Source organism: Zeus faber (assembly GCF_960531495.2).
Source record: "Zeus faber genome assembly, chromosome: 14".
Classification (NCBI taxonomy): domain Eukaryota; kingdom Metazoa; phylum Chordata; class Actinopteri; order Zeiformes; family Zeidae; genus Zeus; species Zeus faber.
The window spans coordinates 13260122-13279964 of NC_137200.1; the positions used below are offsets into that span (position 1 = coordinate 13260122).

The following is a 19843-nucleotide window of genomic DNA, read 5'->3' on the forward strand; positions in this document are numbered from 1 at the left end:
ACGTGGGCAGGTGGCCGCTGCTCCGCGCTCAGTACGAGATGCAGTGTTGCATCTTGCAAAAAAAAAGTGGCGTGCGGTGATATTTACACATGCAACCGAATATTAATAGAGCAGATAGAAGGTGTCATTGATAGAAGTTCAGAATCCATACAGTTGTTCATATACAGACAATAGACTACAGCCCGAAAATAAAAATAAAAATAAAACAACATTCCAGTCAATGCACAACTTCACACACTAGGAATGCAATCTCCGCCCTGAGGCTGTGACTTCGAGGGCCCGGGGTCCACGTTTGATGACGGTCGCGGGACGGCGGCGTGCGGGAACCTCCCGACGGCACGTCACCGGGCGGGCGTCCGCTCCTCCCTCCGGCTCCCTCTCCGTGTGTTGCGGGAGGCTGTAGTAACGGGGGCGGGTGGGCGCCGGAGGGGGGCGGGGCTTAGCTAGAATATGATTCGCCTTGTTGTGTGTGTGTGTATTCTCGTGCTCGCGTCGCCATCTTGTTGCAATCCTTCTTCCCTTTTTTCGTTTTTTTTTTTTTTTTGTTTTGTTTTGGTTTTGTTTTAAACCTATGCGAGGATTCGCCCTCCGTCCGTCCGCTTACGGGTTCTATCCCCCAGACCAGGGGGGAATCGACTCGACTGGAGTGCGCGGGTGAGCCGTGCGCGGGGGCTTCCGGGTGACTACCGCTTGCAGGGTTTTTTTTTTTTTTTTTCTTTTTTTTGCGCCGCCGCCGCCGCCGCCGCCGTCGTCGTCCCGGGGAACCGGCGCCCCCACGATGAGCATCGACACTCTCCTGGAAGCGGCCAGGTATTTGGAGTGGCAAGCCCAGCAACAACACACTGCACGTGGTGAGTTACGGCAACGGGCGCTCGGCGGCGGCGGCGGCGCGAGACGCGCGGTCGCACGCGACAGAGAGACGTCTCGTGACCGAAAAAAGCGACCGCGGCGGCGACGTCGGTCGCGGTCGCTTTTTTTTTTGTACCATTTTTTTTTTTGTTCGACGGAAAACGCCGCCTAAGTGTTCGGAAGCCGCTCTACCGTCCAGGGGCGTTTACTGCCTTTGTTTTCTCCAACGCGGAAACAAGCCGTTGTTTATCCAGCTACTTCTGCGCGCTCTCCCTGTGCGTGTGCGTGCGTGCGCGTGTGTGTGTGTGTGTGTGTGTGAGATCGAGTGTGTGCGTGCGTGCGTGAATGTGTGAATGGGTGTGCGTGAGAGCTTGTGACAGACCCACCGCGCTACGCCAGCCTCCCAATTTAACCCTTTGTTTTAAAATGTAAATTACGGCATTTTCGTCGCCACATATTTGGTTGCCATATTAATACACGTTTCCCTGTTTGGGTTTGCACGGCCTTCGGAGTTTGCCTTTTAACATTGCACCGCAACGCACTTGCGCGGTGTGACAGATACAAACGTTGAATTGGGATTACGTCGCTGCTACTTTGTCGGTCACGGTGTGTGTGTGTGTGTGTGTGTGTGTGTGTATGTATATATATATATATATATATATATATATCTCTGTGTGTGTGTGTGTGTGTGTGTGTGGGTGCGTATGTATGTATTTGTGTGTGTATATATATATATATATATCCCCATCCATTTGCACCTCATAAAAGTTGGTTTGACAAGGATTTCCTCTTGATACGATTAGTCCAGATATCTGGCGTCGAGGGCCGGCAGGGCGGTGTTCTTTACATAATGTCCTGTCTCATGACAGGCCGGGGCGGGCCCCGCCGCCGCCGCCGCCGCCAGTCGTGCGGTTTATGCGTGTTTTGCGCCGTATTCCTGCGGGTGTACAAAACATAAGATTGTTGATTTATTATTATTATTTTTTTTTTTCAACATATTGAAATAAAAGCGCGAAAGCAGGACGCCGCTCCGATTGAACAAAAAAAAAAAACACGGTCACCGTTCGTGGGGCTCCTTTTTTTTTTTTTAAATTAATTAATTAATTTATTTATTTTAGTTGTTTTTGGTCTCGCCCTTCTGGTGACGTGTCAGACAATCTACACCCCCCCCCCCCCCCCACGGATCACCGCGTGGTTGGACCCGCCCTCTACGACCACGTGCTGCTAGCGCTCCCCCTGCCCCCCCCCCCCCCCTCCCCGCCCGCCCGCCCGCCCATCCCGGCTTCTCACGCACACACACACACACACACACACACACACACACACACACACACACCCCGTCTCAGTCAGAGGGAGCGGGCGGAAAGTAGGCCAGCCCCCCTCCCCTCTGTGGCCCCGCCCCTTTCCCGAGTTACTACCGCACGCCCACACCGGAAGCGACGTGCAGCGGCAAAGCGGCCGGGAGCCATTCATTTCCATGGGGGGGGGGGGTGACGGCGAACGACGCTCGGCGACGCGGTCTCGCAGACCAAGCGACAGGAGGGAAGTTGAATGGATTTCAACCTCATGCTAATTAGCTGCGACGCGAAACAGCGGCGATGCATTTCCGCTGCTCCGTCCGCTAACACACACACACACACACACAAAAAACCCCCACTGAACAAACCCCTGCGTTTGGTTCCTACCAATATTTTGCCCCAAACGGAGAAGCGTCTCGTTGCTGTCGCCGGTGTCCGAGGGCGGCACGATGTAACGCCACAGCGTTCATTTATAGAGACGTCATTTAAATGAATCCCGATGCGTTGGAGAAGTTTTGGGCGCTGGTTGGGATGCCTTGCTGAGGTTTATAACGTGATGCGCCGAAGTAAAAAAAATCTCGACGATCTCGACGCTCCCTACGCTCGCATGTCGTTTGGTTAAAAACGTTTTCAAGCTACAGTGTGACGTCATTTAGCGCACACCGCACGCTCAGAACGTAGGGGAATATGTTTTGAGAAGCATCTGTACGCGCGTTGACACACTCGCATACACCCGCAGAGAGAGAGAGAGACAGAAGCTTGCGATTCAATGGGACAAGGCTCGTGGTGGTGGGCTGCGAGCAAAGCTTGTAATTGTCTTTTTTTTTTTTTTTGTCATTAGTTGAAGAGTGCACGAGAAAATGGAAGGGACACGTAGAGAAGAGGAGCAGGGGCAGCAGTAAGACACTTGATTTGTGGGGGTAACAATGTTGCGTCTATTATTTTATGAATACATGTAAAAATAACTCACTTAAAAATTAATATTTGTTAACAACATCCCACTAAATTTGTGCGGCTATTTGCACGTTCATCTGTTGACATGCTGCTATGGCAACTACTCAGCAATGAGTTGAACAGGTACACACAAAAGCGACAGCTCTATTCTATCTATCATACGGTTAGTGTGTGTGTGTGTGTGTGTGTGTGTGTGTGTGTGTGTGTGTGTGTGTGTGTGTGTGTGTGTGTGTGTGTGTGTTAAAGCCTCACACAAGCATAACATAGGAAACCAAAATGGGAAATTTGTCACTCCCCATCTAAGAGGGGGGAGAAGAAACATGTAGAGAATACCTTCCTCTCAGTATTATCAGCTCAGAGGTTGGAATAATGAGCTTAACTGGGAACTATAACTGCATGTTGGATTGGGGGGATAATTGTTTATTTTCTAAGTTTTTCCTGCTGAGGACCTATGGGTTTGTGTGAGTTGGGGGAGTTGCGTAACAATGATGGTGAGACTCTCGATGCGGATTTAAGGAATCCCTGTGATACTCAATTCTTTTTTGTATGTGTTTGTTTCTGTATCCATGGTAACTGAGGCCCTTGAAGACTACTTTGAGTGGTGAACCTGTCGGCTAGCAACACTCTGTGATTGCTCAGTCATACCCTTCATTGTGAGTGGGAGCCTCTGTATGCGCTCCATTAGACTACTGCTTGTGAGCAGTAGGGCTGGGTCTTGATACTCAATACCTTTTAAGGTATTGACCAAAATAACCCAATACCAAGTAGTATCAAAATGTCTCCAGCCAAACGGTGGCTGCATTCAATCCTATTTGTACCCAAATTTAGAAAAAAATGACCGGTTTTGCTCGCAGCCAATCACCACAAGCCTTTTTCCGTTTAATGCGACGTTTGATTGGCTCACTACCGCAGCAGCAGCTACAACAGTCTGTTAAAGGACAGGTTGACAATTTTTCAAGTGTGTCTTAAAACAACAGTCAGGTGTCCATATGAACAGTGAAAGAGGTTTTCCTCGCTGTAATCATTCCTCTTGTACAGGCTATTTGTTTAAAATGACACTGCCAAAATATCTCATTGTATAGTTTTGTACAGCTATTTGATAAATATTTAAATCATTTGAAAACATCAGAAATGTATTTGTGTAAAAATCATTTGGATGAGGGGGGAGTGGTGGCATTTTATGCAACTAAATGCTTCCATTCACATGATGGGTATAGTAGAAAAAAAGGTATGGAATTAGGTACTCTATTGGGATCACTTTAAAGGGTATTGGTATTGCACATTTTCAAAACTATACCCAGCCTAAGTGAGCAATCATGCATATTTTTTTTGTTTTCTAGTATATTTTTATGATTTTCTTTTTTTATGTGTAATGGCTGATGGACCAACGTAGCTAACCCAGACATAGTTCAACAGGCTGTCCTATCTTAACCCAGAGGTAAAGGTAATGCTTACTAATGGGATGGGTACAGATATATTTACGTCTCCTTCCCTTCTAGTGTGTGTGTGTGTGTGTGTGTGTGTGTGTGTGTGTGTCTCATGTTGAATCTCAGCCAGAAAATGTGACGTGTGAGGATTGCAACATTGATTTGCTGGGCAAAATTGAAAGACATGTAACATCATTAAAAATTGTATTTCTGTGCACGATATTTCACATGAGGCAAATGTGTTTATACATAAAAAACAGGAAAAACCTGTAAACGGTCACATGTTGACATGGTCGGTAGTCTGTAATTTATATTGCTATGTATACTTAGATGGGTGGGGCGATTGGCATCTTTTCGATTTCATCAAATAGTTTTCAACTTGGACCATTGATTTAAATGGTTTTGATCAATTTCTAATTGTGATTACTTGACACTGTAACAGCCTCATATAAGGGGCCACCAGCCTGTAGAGTTGTAGGGGAAACACTGCTGCAAAATGAGAGAATTTATGGGAAATGTTCACTCTGTTGAAGATAGGTTTTTGACATATAAAGACATTGCTTCTCTCTCTTCCTGCATCCATTTTTTTTGCTTTATTTTAACCTCATATTTCTTTCTCTGTCCCTTGCTCTTCTGCAGAAGAGGAACAGCGCAAGGAGAAGGAGTTCCTCAGCCGGGAGGCGGAGTCGAGGCGGATAGAGGTGGTGACCACCTCGGCCCCCGCGCTCAGAGCCAACCATGTGGCCTGGGGGAGTGACTCTCGCCGACAGCAGCCGCAGCATCCCCCCGCCCCCCCTCACCCTCTCCTCCCTCTCCCTCCTCCACCTCCGCCCGCCCTCCAGGCCGCTCAGGTCCCCATCACCGTCATCCCCATTGTCCCCGTTGTCACCACCATGCCTTCGGCCCCGCCCCAGCCCCTGGCTTCGCCGATCGCCGCCACGGTGGTCAACGGCCCCCCCACCATCAAAAACTGCTCCTCCCCCCCTCACCTCCACCTCCACCTGCAGCAGCAGCAGCAGGCGCCCCGGCACCCGATGTGTTCTTCACAGATAAAGGTGGAGTCCAGCCCGCCCCACGCTGGAGAGACGCATGGCCTGCAGCAGCCACAGCTCCAGGTCCCGTACCCGGCTGCGATTGGTACTAACGGCTGCAGCACCCAGCATGCTTTACTCCTCCAGCAGGCTCCATCCACTTCTCAGCCACAGCCCAATGGGGTGACTGTGGAGGACATGAGGGGGATGGACGCCAAAAGACGACCAGGAGGGTCAGTTTGTCTGCTTCGTCACAGTAGATACTTATTAAGTGTGCTGGCAACACAAGAGGCAATTTTGTCCCATTACCCACTGGGGATGCAATGGTACAGTGGGCCCGCGGTTCGGTATGTGTCACGGTTTTTGGGCACATTAGCTATATAGTTTCGGTATCTTTACGTTAAGGAAGGAAAGAAAGAAAATCTGAAAAAGTTAAAAGGTGTAGAAAATGTTTCTATAGTAGTCTGCCATAAATAAGTGTATTGCTCTGTGTGTATGACTGTGGAGGGAGTGGGGAGAGGGGGGTTCAAGTGCACTGGTGGGTTGTAAGACTTGGCACAAAAGAAAATAACGGCTCATCAGCGAGACTCGGTTCCCTTTCGTTCTTAAAAAGAGCCGTTCAAAAGAACAGGATTGTTCGTGAACAACCCAACACTAGTGCGTTTGAAGCGAGAGCGAGAGTCTGACGAGAAGTTCGTCATAAAAAGGGACACTGCCACCCCAGGGGTTATTTTCCGACTGGACACCTCAACCCCTGTATGAAGTAATATATGTTTGTTCTTTGTATTTAAATTGGGTCTCAGCAAATCCTACAGCAGCTCTAGGTCTATAGTACAATGTGGACTCATGTAAAAATGCATTTAAATTGATTCTGCTCTTTACAAAAACATTTCTATGTCATATTATTTCGTGTTTCTATTGAAAAAGCTGCGTAGCCGCATGCAGTTGGGGAAAAAAATAAAATAAAATAGACCTCACGCAAAAATAGAGAGGTCTATTTAGAGGCACGCCATGCCCGCGTCCGGTGGACTTCTACCATGATACCGTCATACTGCGGTTCAAGTTCAAGAGATTATTTGTCACATACATATACATACGGTCATACCGCGGTTCACGTGTGCCTATTGAACCGTAGGGGGCGTATCGAATAGTTCGATAACATACTGTGTACCACCGTATCCCTATTTCTCACAAAGCGCAAATTCTGCCAACGGAAGTGAAATGATTTGATCAGTTACAACTTTTGCCCAAGAGGTTTCTTAAAAAAAATTGAGTGCAGCAAAGAAATCCAGTCATGTAGGCACGGCTCCCCACAAAGCTCAGCTCCGAGAGCGTCTCCTAGCACTTGCATATAGGACAGTGTGGGCAGCCGCACGGTGCCAGCATACTTTTACAATTTTTCCAGGAATCGTCTGATTTATGCATTTATCGTTTCTTTATTTTGATTGTTTAGGAATAATTTGTCTCTTTTTTTTTTCAGTGCAGGGACCAGAGAGGTGCACAACAAACTGGAGAAAAACAGGTCGGTCTTAATTTGTTTTTATTGAGCCATACTTGTATTACTTTGTTGCTGAACTCAAGATCAGAGTTCATTGGAAGCTTGTGTGAAGCGGCCAACTGTGTTGGTTAAAGGAAATGCTCTTTGCTCACTACACAATGCGGCCCGTGTTGGTTAGTCAATGAATAGGTTATATTCTATTCCTGTTATATTTATCTCCGGAACATTGAAAAGACAGAATATCCATATAGCTGTTTACAATATTGCATATGAAAATGAAGGCCTACATATGTTTACATACATTATTGTATATTCCTCTGGTGAAATGAAACTCCTTTTTTTATTGTCTGTTTTCCTCCTTCCTTGCTGAGGACTTAGGTTTAGGGGCTGGTGAATGTCGGCCTGTAAAGCACGTCGAGACTCTTTTATAAAATTCAAATTCGCAGTTTGACTCCATAATTAGTAATCCACAAAGTGTGACTCATCTCATTTCCTTCCCGTACTTTCCTGCCAGGCGTGCGCACCTGAAGGAGTGCTTTGAGACACTGAAGAAAAATGTTCCCAACGTCGACGAGAAGAAAACCTCCAACCTCAGCGTCCTTCGTAGTGCCTTGCGTTACATACAGGTACAGTCCCCAAACATCCTCCGTTCCTCACTCTGCTCCACATGGTTGGTGCTCGGATCTAACCATGTTCTGTGGCCATGAGATAGTACTTTAATGCCCCCCCCGCCCTAAAGTCTCAAGTCATTATTTCTAAGCTCAGTCGGTATAATCAGTGATTGAAGTGGGCCGGTAGACAGTACTGGTACTTCTACGTTTTACTCTTGGGCGTTTTTCTTGAGCACCGGCACTCCTCACAACCTGCCGGGACTCTGTTCTGCTCTGGACAAATCAAGTGGATGTTTTGTAAAATAAGTCATATTTTATTGAGTCGGAGCACACTATTTCATTATTATTACAACACACGAGCTGCGGGCTCCGGCTTGGGGTTGCCATAATGTCATTGAGCATATCCTGTCAAGCCGTCATTATTTACACCACGTTCCAAATTATTATGCAAATGATATTTTTCTCTGATTTTCCTAAATAGTCAATGCAAATGACAGTCAGTATAATTTTCAAGTCATCAACTGTTAGGGTATAATTCAAATGTTATTTAACAAACCTCCCAATAATAACAGTATTCTTTTCAAAAATAACAAACTCAAAATGCACTGTTCCAAATTATGCACAACAGAGTTTCAAAACATTTTAAAGGTTGTAAAGAACTGAAAATGGTCATTGTTGAATTTGCAGCATTAGGAGGTCATATTTACTGAAGTCAAAAGCTATTTCAATCAAAAACATCTTAACAGGCCAAGTTCCATGTTAACATAGGAGCCCTTCTTTGATATCACCTTCACAATTCTTGTATCCATTGAACTTGTGAGTTTTTGGAGAGTTTCTGCTTGAATTTCTTTGCAGGATGTCAGAACAGCCTCCCAGAGCTGCTGTTTTGATGCAAACTGCCTCCAAAGGTTCTCAATAGGGTTGAGGTCAGGGGAGGATGGGGGCCACACCATGAGTTTCTCTCCTTTTATGCCCATAGCAGCCAATTGCACAGAGGTATTCTTTGCAGCATGAGATGGTGCATTGTCATGCATGAAGATGATTTTGCTACGGAAGGCACGGTTCTTCTTTTTGTACCGTGGAAGAAAGTGGTCTACTTGTGGAAAGTGGTATACTTTGCCGAGGTCATTTTCACACCTTCAGGGACCCTTAAGGGGCCTACCAGCTCTCTCGCCATGATTCCGGCTCAAAACATGACTCCGCCACCTCCTTGCTGATGTCGCAGCCTTGTAGAGACATGGTGGCCATCCACCAACCATCCAAACGGACCATCCAGGGTTGCACGGCACTCATCAGTAAACAAGACTGTTTGAAAATGAGTCTTCGCGTATTTCTGGGCCCACTGAAACCGTTTCTGCTTGTGAGAATTGCTTAGGGGTGGCCTCACCTGGCAAACAAATTATCACAGGTGTCTGAGATTGATTTCAGTGATCCAAAGAGCCATGAGACACAATACCTTCCATGAGTTTAATTGGAAAAACAAAAAATGTAATGTTTAGGACACTTAAATCCAATTTGCATAATAATTTGGAACGTGGTGTATATCCTGGGCAACATTGTTGCACCTTTTTGGTGGAAACAGATGGTTTCCCCTCATTATCTATTCCAACAGTTCTGTTCAATAGTTGGTAAATGCTGCCTGCTCTCTGGTTCAGGTGGAGTAGAAACTCCCAAGTTCAGGTCGAGGCAGCAGGAAGTGATGCTGCGTTCCATGGGAACTCGGAAATCTGCATTTCGAGTCGATGGTCCGCGTGTTAACATAAGAACTATGGAGTAGTTTAAAACGACAGAAATGTTTTTAAAATCCAACATTAAAGGCTGTTCCTTCCCACTTTTCTAAGTTCGAGGTTGGAATTTTTAGAGTTCCGACTTCAGTGGAATGCAGCATTTGCTGTTCTACGCATACGTAAAAGGAGCCTTACTTTTATATATTTCTTTATTATTAAGCAGATTTATAACCCCCCCCCCCCGCCAACATGTGACTAAGGGGAGTACCTTTATATTTTTTCCACTTCAAGTGCTGAGTATAAGTCAGTCATTTTATAAATGATAATCAAAAATGTAATAGGATTAACACCCTAGAGTTCCTGCATTGTTTTGGGTTATTGAGGTTAGCTGAGCGAGTAGGGAATTGTTCTCTTTGGCTGGTTATCTGTCCATCTTAGCCGTCTTCTCCATATTGAAATTTGACCCAACCCCCCCTTTCCTCTCCATTCGTCTGTCGCTCTCTCTCTTTGGGCCACGTGAGTTGTGAGCACATGGCGAGCGCAAGCCCAATGATGTCATAGTCGCACGCCCACCCCGCATTGTTTTGCCCCTCCCACTTTGCAGCAGCATGTGAAAGCTGAGACGGAGAGACCCTCGGCACGCTGCGGTCTGGCAGACTGCGTCGCTCTGTGAGCGAGGAGCAGGCGAATTGGCCATAACAGATGGAATTAAAATGGAGTAGCGGTAGATGTCGGCCTGTGCCGGCATTAATCTTTTCATTATCTTTTCTTCTGCACTTTCAATCTTGTTTCGCTCCCAGCCTCTCGATCGCTCCTTTGTTAAGCTCATGTCTGTCTGGCTTCCTTCTCTCTCTCTCTCTCTCTCTCTCTCTCTCTCTCTCTCTCTCTCTCTCTCTCTCTCTCTCTCTCTCTCTTATCCTCTATTACCTCACCGTTTCTCGCCTTCAGAGCACTTGGTTACCATAGCAACAGGCGGCAGGTGGTCAGTGCACTATTAGACAACTGGTCCTTGTGCGTGTGTGTGTGTGCGTGTGTGTGTGTGTCAGGACCTCGCCTCCATAGTCTCTGCTCTATTGGCAGCATCATGAAACGCAGGCAGAGCCGTCAAATGCGGCCGATGCATCTCAGGGTCTGTCACGCAGCTTTGCGGATGTTAAGAGGCGGCGAGTCAGTCGTCAGGACCTGTGAGTTCTGTTCTTCAGTCCATCACAACTGAAGACGATGCAGTGCTAATTGTTATTCTTTCCCGTGTGATGCAATCAGGGCCAAATGCAACAATTTTAGTCCTTTGCGCTTAGATCCAGTGCTTGAAAGAGGAAGGGTGCGTGAGCCCCAGGAGGAGGTGGAGGCAGAATCAAGGAGGCGGTGGGGTGGGGGGCGTCTAGGGAGCAGTGGGCTGGAGGGCGGGGGGCAGGGAGCCTCGCTGCCCGACCGGCAGACTCCCAGTCACATCGCTCCTTCTGTGTAATTAGCCCTATCCGACACCCAATTAGATCGCTCCTTATGTTCTCTCGCGAGCCGCCGCGCAGGCAGCCAGGTCCTCGTGGAGGAGGTTGCCAAGGAGACAACTATGGGTGGCGGCCGTTTCCTTGGTGATTTGCGCGGGGACTACCAGTGTCTCGGCTGCTCTCCACACCCCCGGCCTCGCAATCGTATAGCCAGGTGCACGCGCGTGCACACAAACCCATTCATGCAAAGTCAAGTTGCATTGTGTGGCTATCAAGCAAACAAAATGGCTCCTCTGTTTGAAGGTAATTCAGCATATGTACGATATACTATAGATATGAGGAGAGGTACTCCAGTTTAATAAGGTTATTTTGCACATGCTGGATGCAAGTAATGCCATGATATTTTGTGTGGCACATCTAATAAAGGGACAGAGTGAATCTACGCATAGAAAATCTGGATTACACGACACGGATAAATACGCACACACACTTGCCTGGCCACTAAAGCTCGGTGTTGTCGCGGAGAGGGCTGCTCATTTGGAGGGGCGGAGGGAGTAACCCGCGCTCGGGAATGGGGCAACCACGTGCCTGCGTGGGGGGCATTAGGGGTCTGCATGGGGCGCTTTGCTCACTGTACTGCATGTCCTGTAGGGCGGTTATGTGTCCTTGTACTGTGCTCGTTTTATGTCCTCTCCCTCTCCTTCCTTTCTTTCCACCTTCCTCTCTCTTCCTCTATCGCTCAAAAACTGGCCTGGAAACAACCTCTTGGGTCAACAGGACACAGCGAATAACTTTCTGATTGGTGGCAGGTTGTATGGTGATTGGCAGAAATATCCAGTTTTTCCTCTTTTTTTCCCCCCTCATGGCATAATTTAAGGGAAAATAAACACTTTGTCTCCTTTATCCCTTTACCCGATCTTCATCTTTTCCCCTCCTTCACCATCCTCTTCCTCTCCCCTCCCTCTCACAGCCTAGAAATTTGTGTTCATGTATTGTTCTGTAGTTCCTTCATCGGTTCACCCGCACAGAAACTGGGTCACGGAGACACAGATTTGGGACCGGGAATGCTGCTCTCTATTTCTGTCTTTTTTTTTTTTTTTTTCTCTCCTCCCATTTTCCTCCGTTTGTCCTTTTTTTCTGTGTCAGTGGCACTGTTCTAAACACATAATGAATGTCACTCACGACAATGTGATATCTCTTATTTTTCTCGTAGCATTGTGTAAGTCCCTGGGTTATAAAGGCACCTATAATTGTGTTTGGTGAGATGTTGCTGTACCATGATAAATAAGGCAGGTTGACACGGAGATGAGAGGGATGGATTTCTGGCCCAACGTGATTGGTTGAAACAGAATGCGGCAGAATGTTAACTCCCACTCGAACCCCCGTTCCCTGTTTAACATTAGAATGTGTTCCAGGAAATGGGATGTGCTTAGCTAAGTGGTTTAATAGAGATGGCAGTGTTTGTGTGTGACCCAATGTGTAAGATAGATAGATGGTAGGTACTAACTGCACTAATTGTGAAATTCTGGGCCAATACTGATGTTTAAAATAACAATTTGGATGTTTTCCGAGTTTCGGTGAACGCAGCATGGGGTCTCTCGACCTAATACAAATGTTCTTACTAGGGAGACGTGTCTGCATCGCCTAACGTAATACCGGAGAACGAGTCCACTTGTTAGTTTGATCGTCAATGGCGCCATTCTCTCGGATGGATAACAAAATAAAAATGCTTAAATGGGTCGCCAAATATACCTCGGTGGCCTTTTTATATACCTGGATGGCCCGCCCAAGTAAAGTCTATGTGTGGGGAAACACTGGATTAACATCGGCCACTGCCATCGGTGAATGTCATCGGTGTCACAGCAGTTCACATAAAAAATAGGCAATAATAATAAACCAGTAGAATTAAAAAAAAAAAAAAGAAAATTGCAATATTCAATGAAACTGTAATTTAACTAGAATATGGAAAATGAAAAATTTACAATAAACCTAGTGATAAAGATACTGTATACATAAACCTAACAGAAAATAATGTAAAAATTAATTTTCCCAATAAACCTAAACCCTAGCTAGAAGATGGATGAATGTGAGTGCCTCAGTTAACCCCCATCTGACTCGGATCAAGACCTTGCAAAAAATACCTCCTGTAGCGCTCCTTGGATTTTAGAGAAGGCGTTTCTCTGCTCTTCCACAATGTCATGTGTTGGGTGGGGAGGGATTGTCCTTAATGTCCTCATCCTACTATTGGCCAGGATGACGTCAAGGGCAAAACCAGCTTATTTTACAATCTTGTTTCTCGTCACCGCCATATAGAACACTGCACTAGCCACTACTGGTTGTTGTGTTTGTGTGAGTAGTGCCTGTTGTGGCATGCTTCCTCCTCGTCAGCAGAGGGAGGGATGTACAGTAGACGACGACAACAACAACAACAACGAGCACATGTGAGAACTTGCAATAGTACAGGCGAGGTCCTATGGCCAAGAATGTGTTGCAGGCATCAAATTCAAAATGAGTGAATATTTGCCAAAAAACAATAAAGGTTATCAGTTTGAACATTAAATTTCTTGTCTTTGTAGTGTATTCAGATGAATATAGGTTGAAAAGGATTTGCAAATCATTGTATTCTGTTTTTATTTACATTTTACACAACGTCCCAACTTCATTGGAATTGTATTAGCGAGAGCCCCTTTTCTTTTTCGTGTCACCCTTGCTTTGTCAAAGAGGCTGTTGATCTTTGTTCCTTCTTAAGCTTTTTTGCTAAATCACCCACAGAGACTAATGTTATGGGAATCTTTCGACGAGGTCAAACGGCATTAACTCAAAATGCAAAATGACATGAAAAAGGGTGTAACTGTTCGACGCAAAGCCACTGTGATTACTCCAATACAGATACAAGCTCTGTATCTGAATCTACGTAGAGGGGGGAGCTACGTGGATTTCACTGTAACTGTATGCGGTGTGGGGATGGTGTGGTTTGCGCAGCCACACCCGACCTGGATCTAGGTTATTGGGGACCCAGGGTCAGAGTGGCTGCGTACCTGTTGCTTGTTGGTTGGTCTAACGAGCAGCCAGTAAAACCCCCATCCCCACACACTCTCAGGAGAGGAGCCACTGTCGTGACACACCTCCATCTGCTCCTGGGCTAATTCCACCGAGCCTTCTCTCTACAACCCCGTGTTCTGTGTGTCTGAACCGGAGGCCCCTGAACACGTCACTTGGGTGGTAGGTGACACTGCCACACTGGCACCCGAACAGGGACACTCCGGCACGGGGAAGGGACACGGACGCCCTGGAGCCACCAGCGGGTCAACGGGCGGGCCCCAACACCAACCCTCTCCCAACTGACAGCAGCAGCACTGGGGGAGGAGCAGCCGCAGCAGCCACCGCGGGTAAACGCCTGCCGATAGCGCCTCTGCCCAGCAGCCACCGCCGGGACCATCCCGCCAGGCCACCCCTCCAAGCAGCCCCTGCAAGAGCCAAGTCCGGCCACGCCTTCACCAGCCTGCACAGGAGCCCGAGGCCCCGCGCTCTGGAAGGGAGGAGGGGGCACTCTGTCGTCGCCCTGGGGGAAGGGCGCCGGTCGACCCCGGTGTTCCGGGGAACCAGTTAATTTATTTTGGACGTTTGTTGGTTTAAGGTATGGGAACCAGCCTGGTGTTTTAGTATTTTAAAGTATAGGAACCTTGCGTCAGAGTCTGTCCTTTTCAGGTATAGCAACCCTGTTTCAGAGTCTGTTTTAGGGTTTTTTTTTTTCCTCACTTTTGTTTTCTGCTCGGTGGGTGGGCGGAGGGCAGGCTTCAGCCAGGTATTCTGCCTGACCTCAGTTTGGTGTCGGGGGAATGAAGTGTGGGGATGGTGTGGTTTGAATAGCCACACCTGACCTGGATCTACGTAATTGGGGGCCCAGGATCAGTGTGGCTGTGTACCTGTTGCTCGTTGGTCGGTCTAACGAGCAACAGGTAAAACCCCCATCCCCACACACACTCAGGAGAGGAGCCCTTGTCGTGACACATGTCCATCTGCTCCTGGGCTAATTCCTACTAGCCCCCTCTCTCCAATAAACTGGTGCCTACCACCCCGTCTTCTGTGCTGGAGGGCCCTGAACACGCCTCTTGGGTGGTGCGTGGTAGGCGAAACCACTACACAGTCATCTTTGATGGACAAGGGGGTGAAGCGAAAGGGGGGCGATGCAGGGAGAGGGACATTTTTTTGTAATACTTTGCCCACGTTAGACCAGATGTCGTTCAGTGCGGCTTTTTGTTTAATTTCGTTTGTGGCCCTCATCTACATGGTATCTGTGCCTCCGTCTCTTTCCCACAGACTCTGAAGCGAAAGGAGAAGGAGTACGAGCACGAGATGGAGCGCCTGGCCAGGGAGAAGATAGCCATGCAGCAGCGTCTGGCCGAGCTGAAGAACGAACTCAGCCAGTGCATGGACGTGGTGGAGATCGACAGGGTCCTCCGACAGACCGTCCAGCCTGAGGACGACCAGGCCTCCACCTCCACTGCTTCGGGTACAACGAGAACACGCATTTTGGTCACAAACACGGCCCACGTACCTTTTAGTAATCTAGTTTATTTCAGTGGGAAAGTGCAGAAATAGAAATAATTCCTCCTCTGCGATGCATATATAATTCCCACGCTCACATATAACTCAAGAGTAACATGTTGAATAACACTGTGCTCTCTGCCCCGCAGAAGGAGAAGACAACTTTGAGCAGGACATTGACGACGAGCTGTCTGCTCCCTCACCCCTCAAGGCACTCCCCAAAGCCCCCCCTCCCGTCTTACAAGCCCAGCCTCTTCTCACTCCTCACCTGTCGATCCAACATGGCACCCTCCCTCTCTCCGGGGTACTGACGACTACCAACGGCCCTCCTCCGCCTCAGGCCATAGCCCCCGCCCCTGCTCCCTCGTCTGGCCCCATGCCGGTCCCTCACCCCCTCCAAGCCCCGGCCGTGCAGGTCCAGCCCACCGTCATCGCCCACGCGGCCGTCTCTCACCCTTCAGTCATCCAGGCCGTCAATCACGTCCTGCCGGCCACCCACAAACACCTGATGCACATCGCTCCCTCTCCCGTCCCCGTCGCTCCGCAGCCAATCACTGCGGCGACGGCTGCCGGCGCCCATCAGCCGATCGCGGCCCACCAGCCTATCGCAGCCCAGCCCATTGGACACATCACGGTTCACCCGGTGGCACACCTGGGGGCTCCCATGCCACCCCACCTCTCGACACTCTATCCCCAGGGGATGTCCGTGTCCCAGCCGACCGTCGTGGGCCACATCACCCACACCTTCACGCACCACACTCTGCCCCACGTTCAGGCGAGCCACCAGGCTAACGCTAATGGGACCCAGGTGAACGGGGCGACTGTTGTCAGTCAGGGGAACCTGTCGCTCGGGAAGCCCACAGCCGTGTTGGCCCCCCACCCCCAGCTGGTGGGGCAGACTGCCGTCCTCAACCCCGTCACCATGGTCACGGTTCCACCCTTCCCCGTCAGTACACTCAAACTGGCCTGAAAGAACAGGCGGCGGAAGTCGGGTGGAGGGGCTCGATGGAAGGAGAGAGATGTTTTGTCAAAAGGATTTGTCGACAGAAACAGGGCTGTGGCAGTAGCCTGCCCGAATCATCGGAGACATTTTTGAAACAAAACAAAAAAAAAAGACCACGACAACGGTTCAACTGAACAACCTTTGACTAGAATATCTTTGGGAATATATTTGGCCACAGATGTATGAAAGTTCATTTGTTTTTAACTCAGCGATTAAAAAATCCTGAATGCACTTCAGTGGATCAGGTCATTGCTTGTTAACACAGGACTGTTTGTCCCTGCTGGATAGACAGAACCTTCCCTTATTCCTGACTTTCCTGTTATCGATCTTCCTTCCTTCCTTCCCTCCTTCCTTACCCCCCACACAACCAGAAGCACTAACATAATAAGCTCAGTTCATACTCAGGCCTCAAGAATCTACCTTTTTAAATATGAATTAATCCTTTTTTTTTTTTTTTTCCCCCCTCACAACAAAGTGTATTAAGTATCTTGAGTGAGTCCATTGCGGCGGTGGCCTGTGAGAGTTGTGTATTCAGGGAATCAGCTGGAAGGGCTAAGCGCGTCATGCGGCGCGGCAGACAATGTCACTGGTGTTGTGGAGAAGGTGACGGGCCGTACGCGGTTGCTGGGTTAATTTTCTGATTCTGGAATGCCGCCACACTCGCTATCCTAATCCACCACACTTTATTTATATAATTTTGTGAATCTTTACCAGGGGCCACACCAGAAATATACTAACTTCAAATTAATTATCTTATTTAAATATTCAATGTAGCGTTTTTGTTTGTTTGTTTGTTTGTTTTGTTTTTTTTATGATTACTGAATGACAGTAGTACCAAAATGTAAACATTTCATGACTACCCTTTCTGATTTACTGGCAATGAAATGTCAACTGTTCACGAAGAATCGTCTTTTTTCCAACAAATCAACCACCCTCAAAATGCAACGGCCAGTGCCCTTGATGAAGGCAGCGGTTTGGCAATTGTTCTATATGATTTTCTCCACTTTTTCAATTGAAGAAAAAAAAAAAAAAAGGCTTGAAGAGTTTGAGAAGAATGTGGGATTACATCGCAGTCGCTCAACAAGGACAAGGTCCATCGTTGAGGAGAGGGAGGGGAAGTTAAGACACATTTAATGGTGAGCGGTGTTGAAATTCCTTCTACCTTCCCTTTTCCTGTTGTATGCAGATGAGATCCAGGCTTTGTTTGCAATGGGACTTATTGCGGTCCACGTGGCCTCCGGTGCGTGAAGGGGGAGGGGGGGGGCAAGACGCGTGAAGGGGGGCAAGACCCCACACGTGGCCATGATGTCCCACAATGCAAAGCTGTGGAAATCCTCCCTCTGACCCGTTGCCATTGGGCGTCACGACGTCAAACTGGACAGCGGCCACCTTTCCCACCCCTCCGTAGGCTCTCTGACCTGTCTCGCACTGTAAGAGCTGTGTGACCTGTGCTATGCAATCTGGAGCCACAGAGACGAGGAGGATGAGTCGGGTCTTTCAGACGGAGACGACGCAAGTAGAATTCTGCCCACAGAGAATACATAAATGTATTTTGAGACCTAGTGACTGTTATCGAACACCACGAGCGTTTGTGGTTTGTGCAACACTACGATCTGGGAGTGCAAGAGGGAACGTTGCTTAAAGGTGTGTGTGTGTGTGTGTGTGTGTTTTATTTTATTATTATTTTTTCCTTCCTGTTTGTTAAAAGACCAAACATAGAAAATAAGAATGTTCAATAAGATTAAGACGTGTTGCCTTCGTCCCATTATGTGGTTTAAAAATTCCGGTGTGGCTCAATATTTTGTCTATTGTATCCGTTGGTAACCCCCGTCCAAACCGGTCCGCCCAAAAAGGGGTTTTACTTTTAAAGGAGGAAGAGGGGTGTTTTATCCTTAACATGTGAGGAGTATTTGTTTTATTTGACTACTTTTCATTTAATACAACAGCACCCTCTGCTGCCACATCAGTGATATCTACCACGCAGAATACAGGCTCTCACACACGGATTTCATTTGGAAAGTGACCAAATAGCACAAACCATAAATGTGGAAAAGATTGTTGGGGGCGGGGGCCTCCAGATATGTACACGTGTTTTATAAAAAACTGAGACCAATGGAAAATTCACATTTTAATACTCTTGCTTGTGAAGAGATCTCGATGGTGTTGTGGGGTCTATGGCATTATTGTTACAACGCCCCAAATCCTACAAAAACACATGGACCAAATGCTCAGATCTCATAAAGAAGAAGAATCCTCACTAGAAAACTGGGATGGCCCTGAAAGTACATTTGTGTTGATGCAGGTGTGTGAGTGTGCGCACGTGCACAAAGAATCATGGCATCTCCAGATCTCACTTATTGCGTGTCGTCCTCCGCTCAGTTGTTATGGTGTATGTAATAGATGCTACGTTGGCCGCCTCCTCACTTCTTTTGCCCTCTCTCTGTACGTATAAGTGGCTATATTCACTATGTTTTATATCCTGTATTATACTTAATCCTACTGTACCTGGTGCATGATTGTGGTTTGGGCTTGTAGAGCCGCCCTGTGCATGACGGGAGTGTCCTGGTTTTTAGGCTGAGGTGTGTGTGTGTGCGTGTGTGTGCGCGTGTGCGCTCTCTCTCTCTCTCTTTGTTTTTCCCTCAACACTGTGACGAAACACGTTGACGCACGCACGTGAACCTGGAGACGGGATGGATGTGTTGGAGGGCGGGGATGTTTGATTTTTTTTTTTTTTTTTTGTGTTTTCCCCTTATGTGAGTTTGAATGAAGACATTGAGTACAAAGATTAAAAAAAAATACAAAAAAAAAGAACACAACGTAACCCTAGATAACAAAATAACGTGTACTATTCAATTTGAGTTTTTGTAATATTTGTATGAACATATGAATATTTTTATTTTTTGTAATTATTATTTTTTTTTTATATTTTATCCATGCCTGTTTGTTTGCATGTAGACTGCTGTTTAGTTTATTTTGTTCAGTTTTCTTTTTGTATGTTTCTTTACATTTTGGGACCACGTACAACACTGCATAACGTGGGCAGGATCTTGGACCTCATGCTACATTGATATTATATATGAATATGAAAACATGTTTTCCCTATGGAGAAAGATTTAAGTTATATATCGCCTGTACGTTTTGGGCTGCCTTTTAGATCTAAATGTCCACTGTTTAAAATAACGATAATGGATAAAAAATATTAATAAAGAATTATGCTGATTAAATGATAAAGATTCTTAATAAATCTTATTACCTTTACAACACAATTGGTTCTTGGTCCTTCGTTGGTTTCGAGAGGGTGCGTGTTGTATGGCTGAAATACAGGCATAAATAGACTAGAATTTGTATTTATATATTTTTTTAAACACATTTGCAAAATCTTAACTTGGACTGGATGGGAAAAAAAAGAAATACAAAAAAAACGAAACATGGTAACAGGTTGTCTGGTG

General features: G+C 47.1%; 1 protein-coding gene across 1 annotated transcript; it reads left to right on the top strand.

Annotated features, from left to right (window-relative positions):
• Positions 1-778: 778 nt before the first annotated feature.
• On the top strand, positions 779-16502 carry mntb (MAX network transcriptional repressor b; the record flags this gene model as incomplete). Its single annotated transcript, XM_080013435.1, has 6 exons — positions 779-851; positions 5168-5792; positions 7040-7081; positions 7572-7683; positions 15164-15356; positions 15541-16502. 6 exons carry the CDS (start codon positions 779-781, stop codon positions 16359-16361), a joined length of 1866 nt encoding a protein of 621 aa, XP_079869561.1. The 3' UTR covers positions 16362-16502.
• Positions 16503-19843: the final 3341 nt, after the last annotated feature.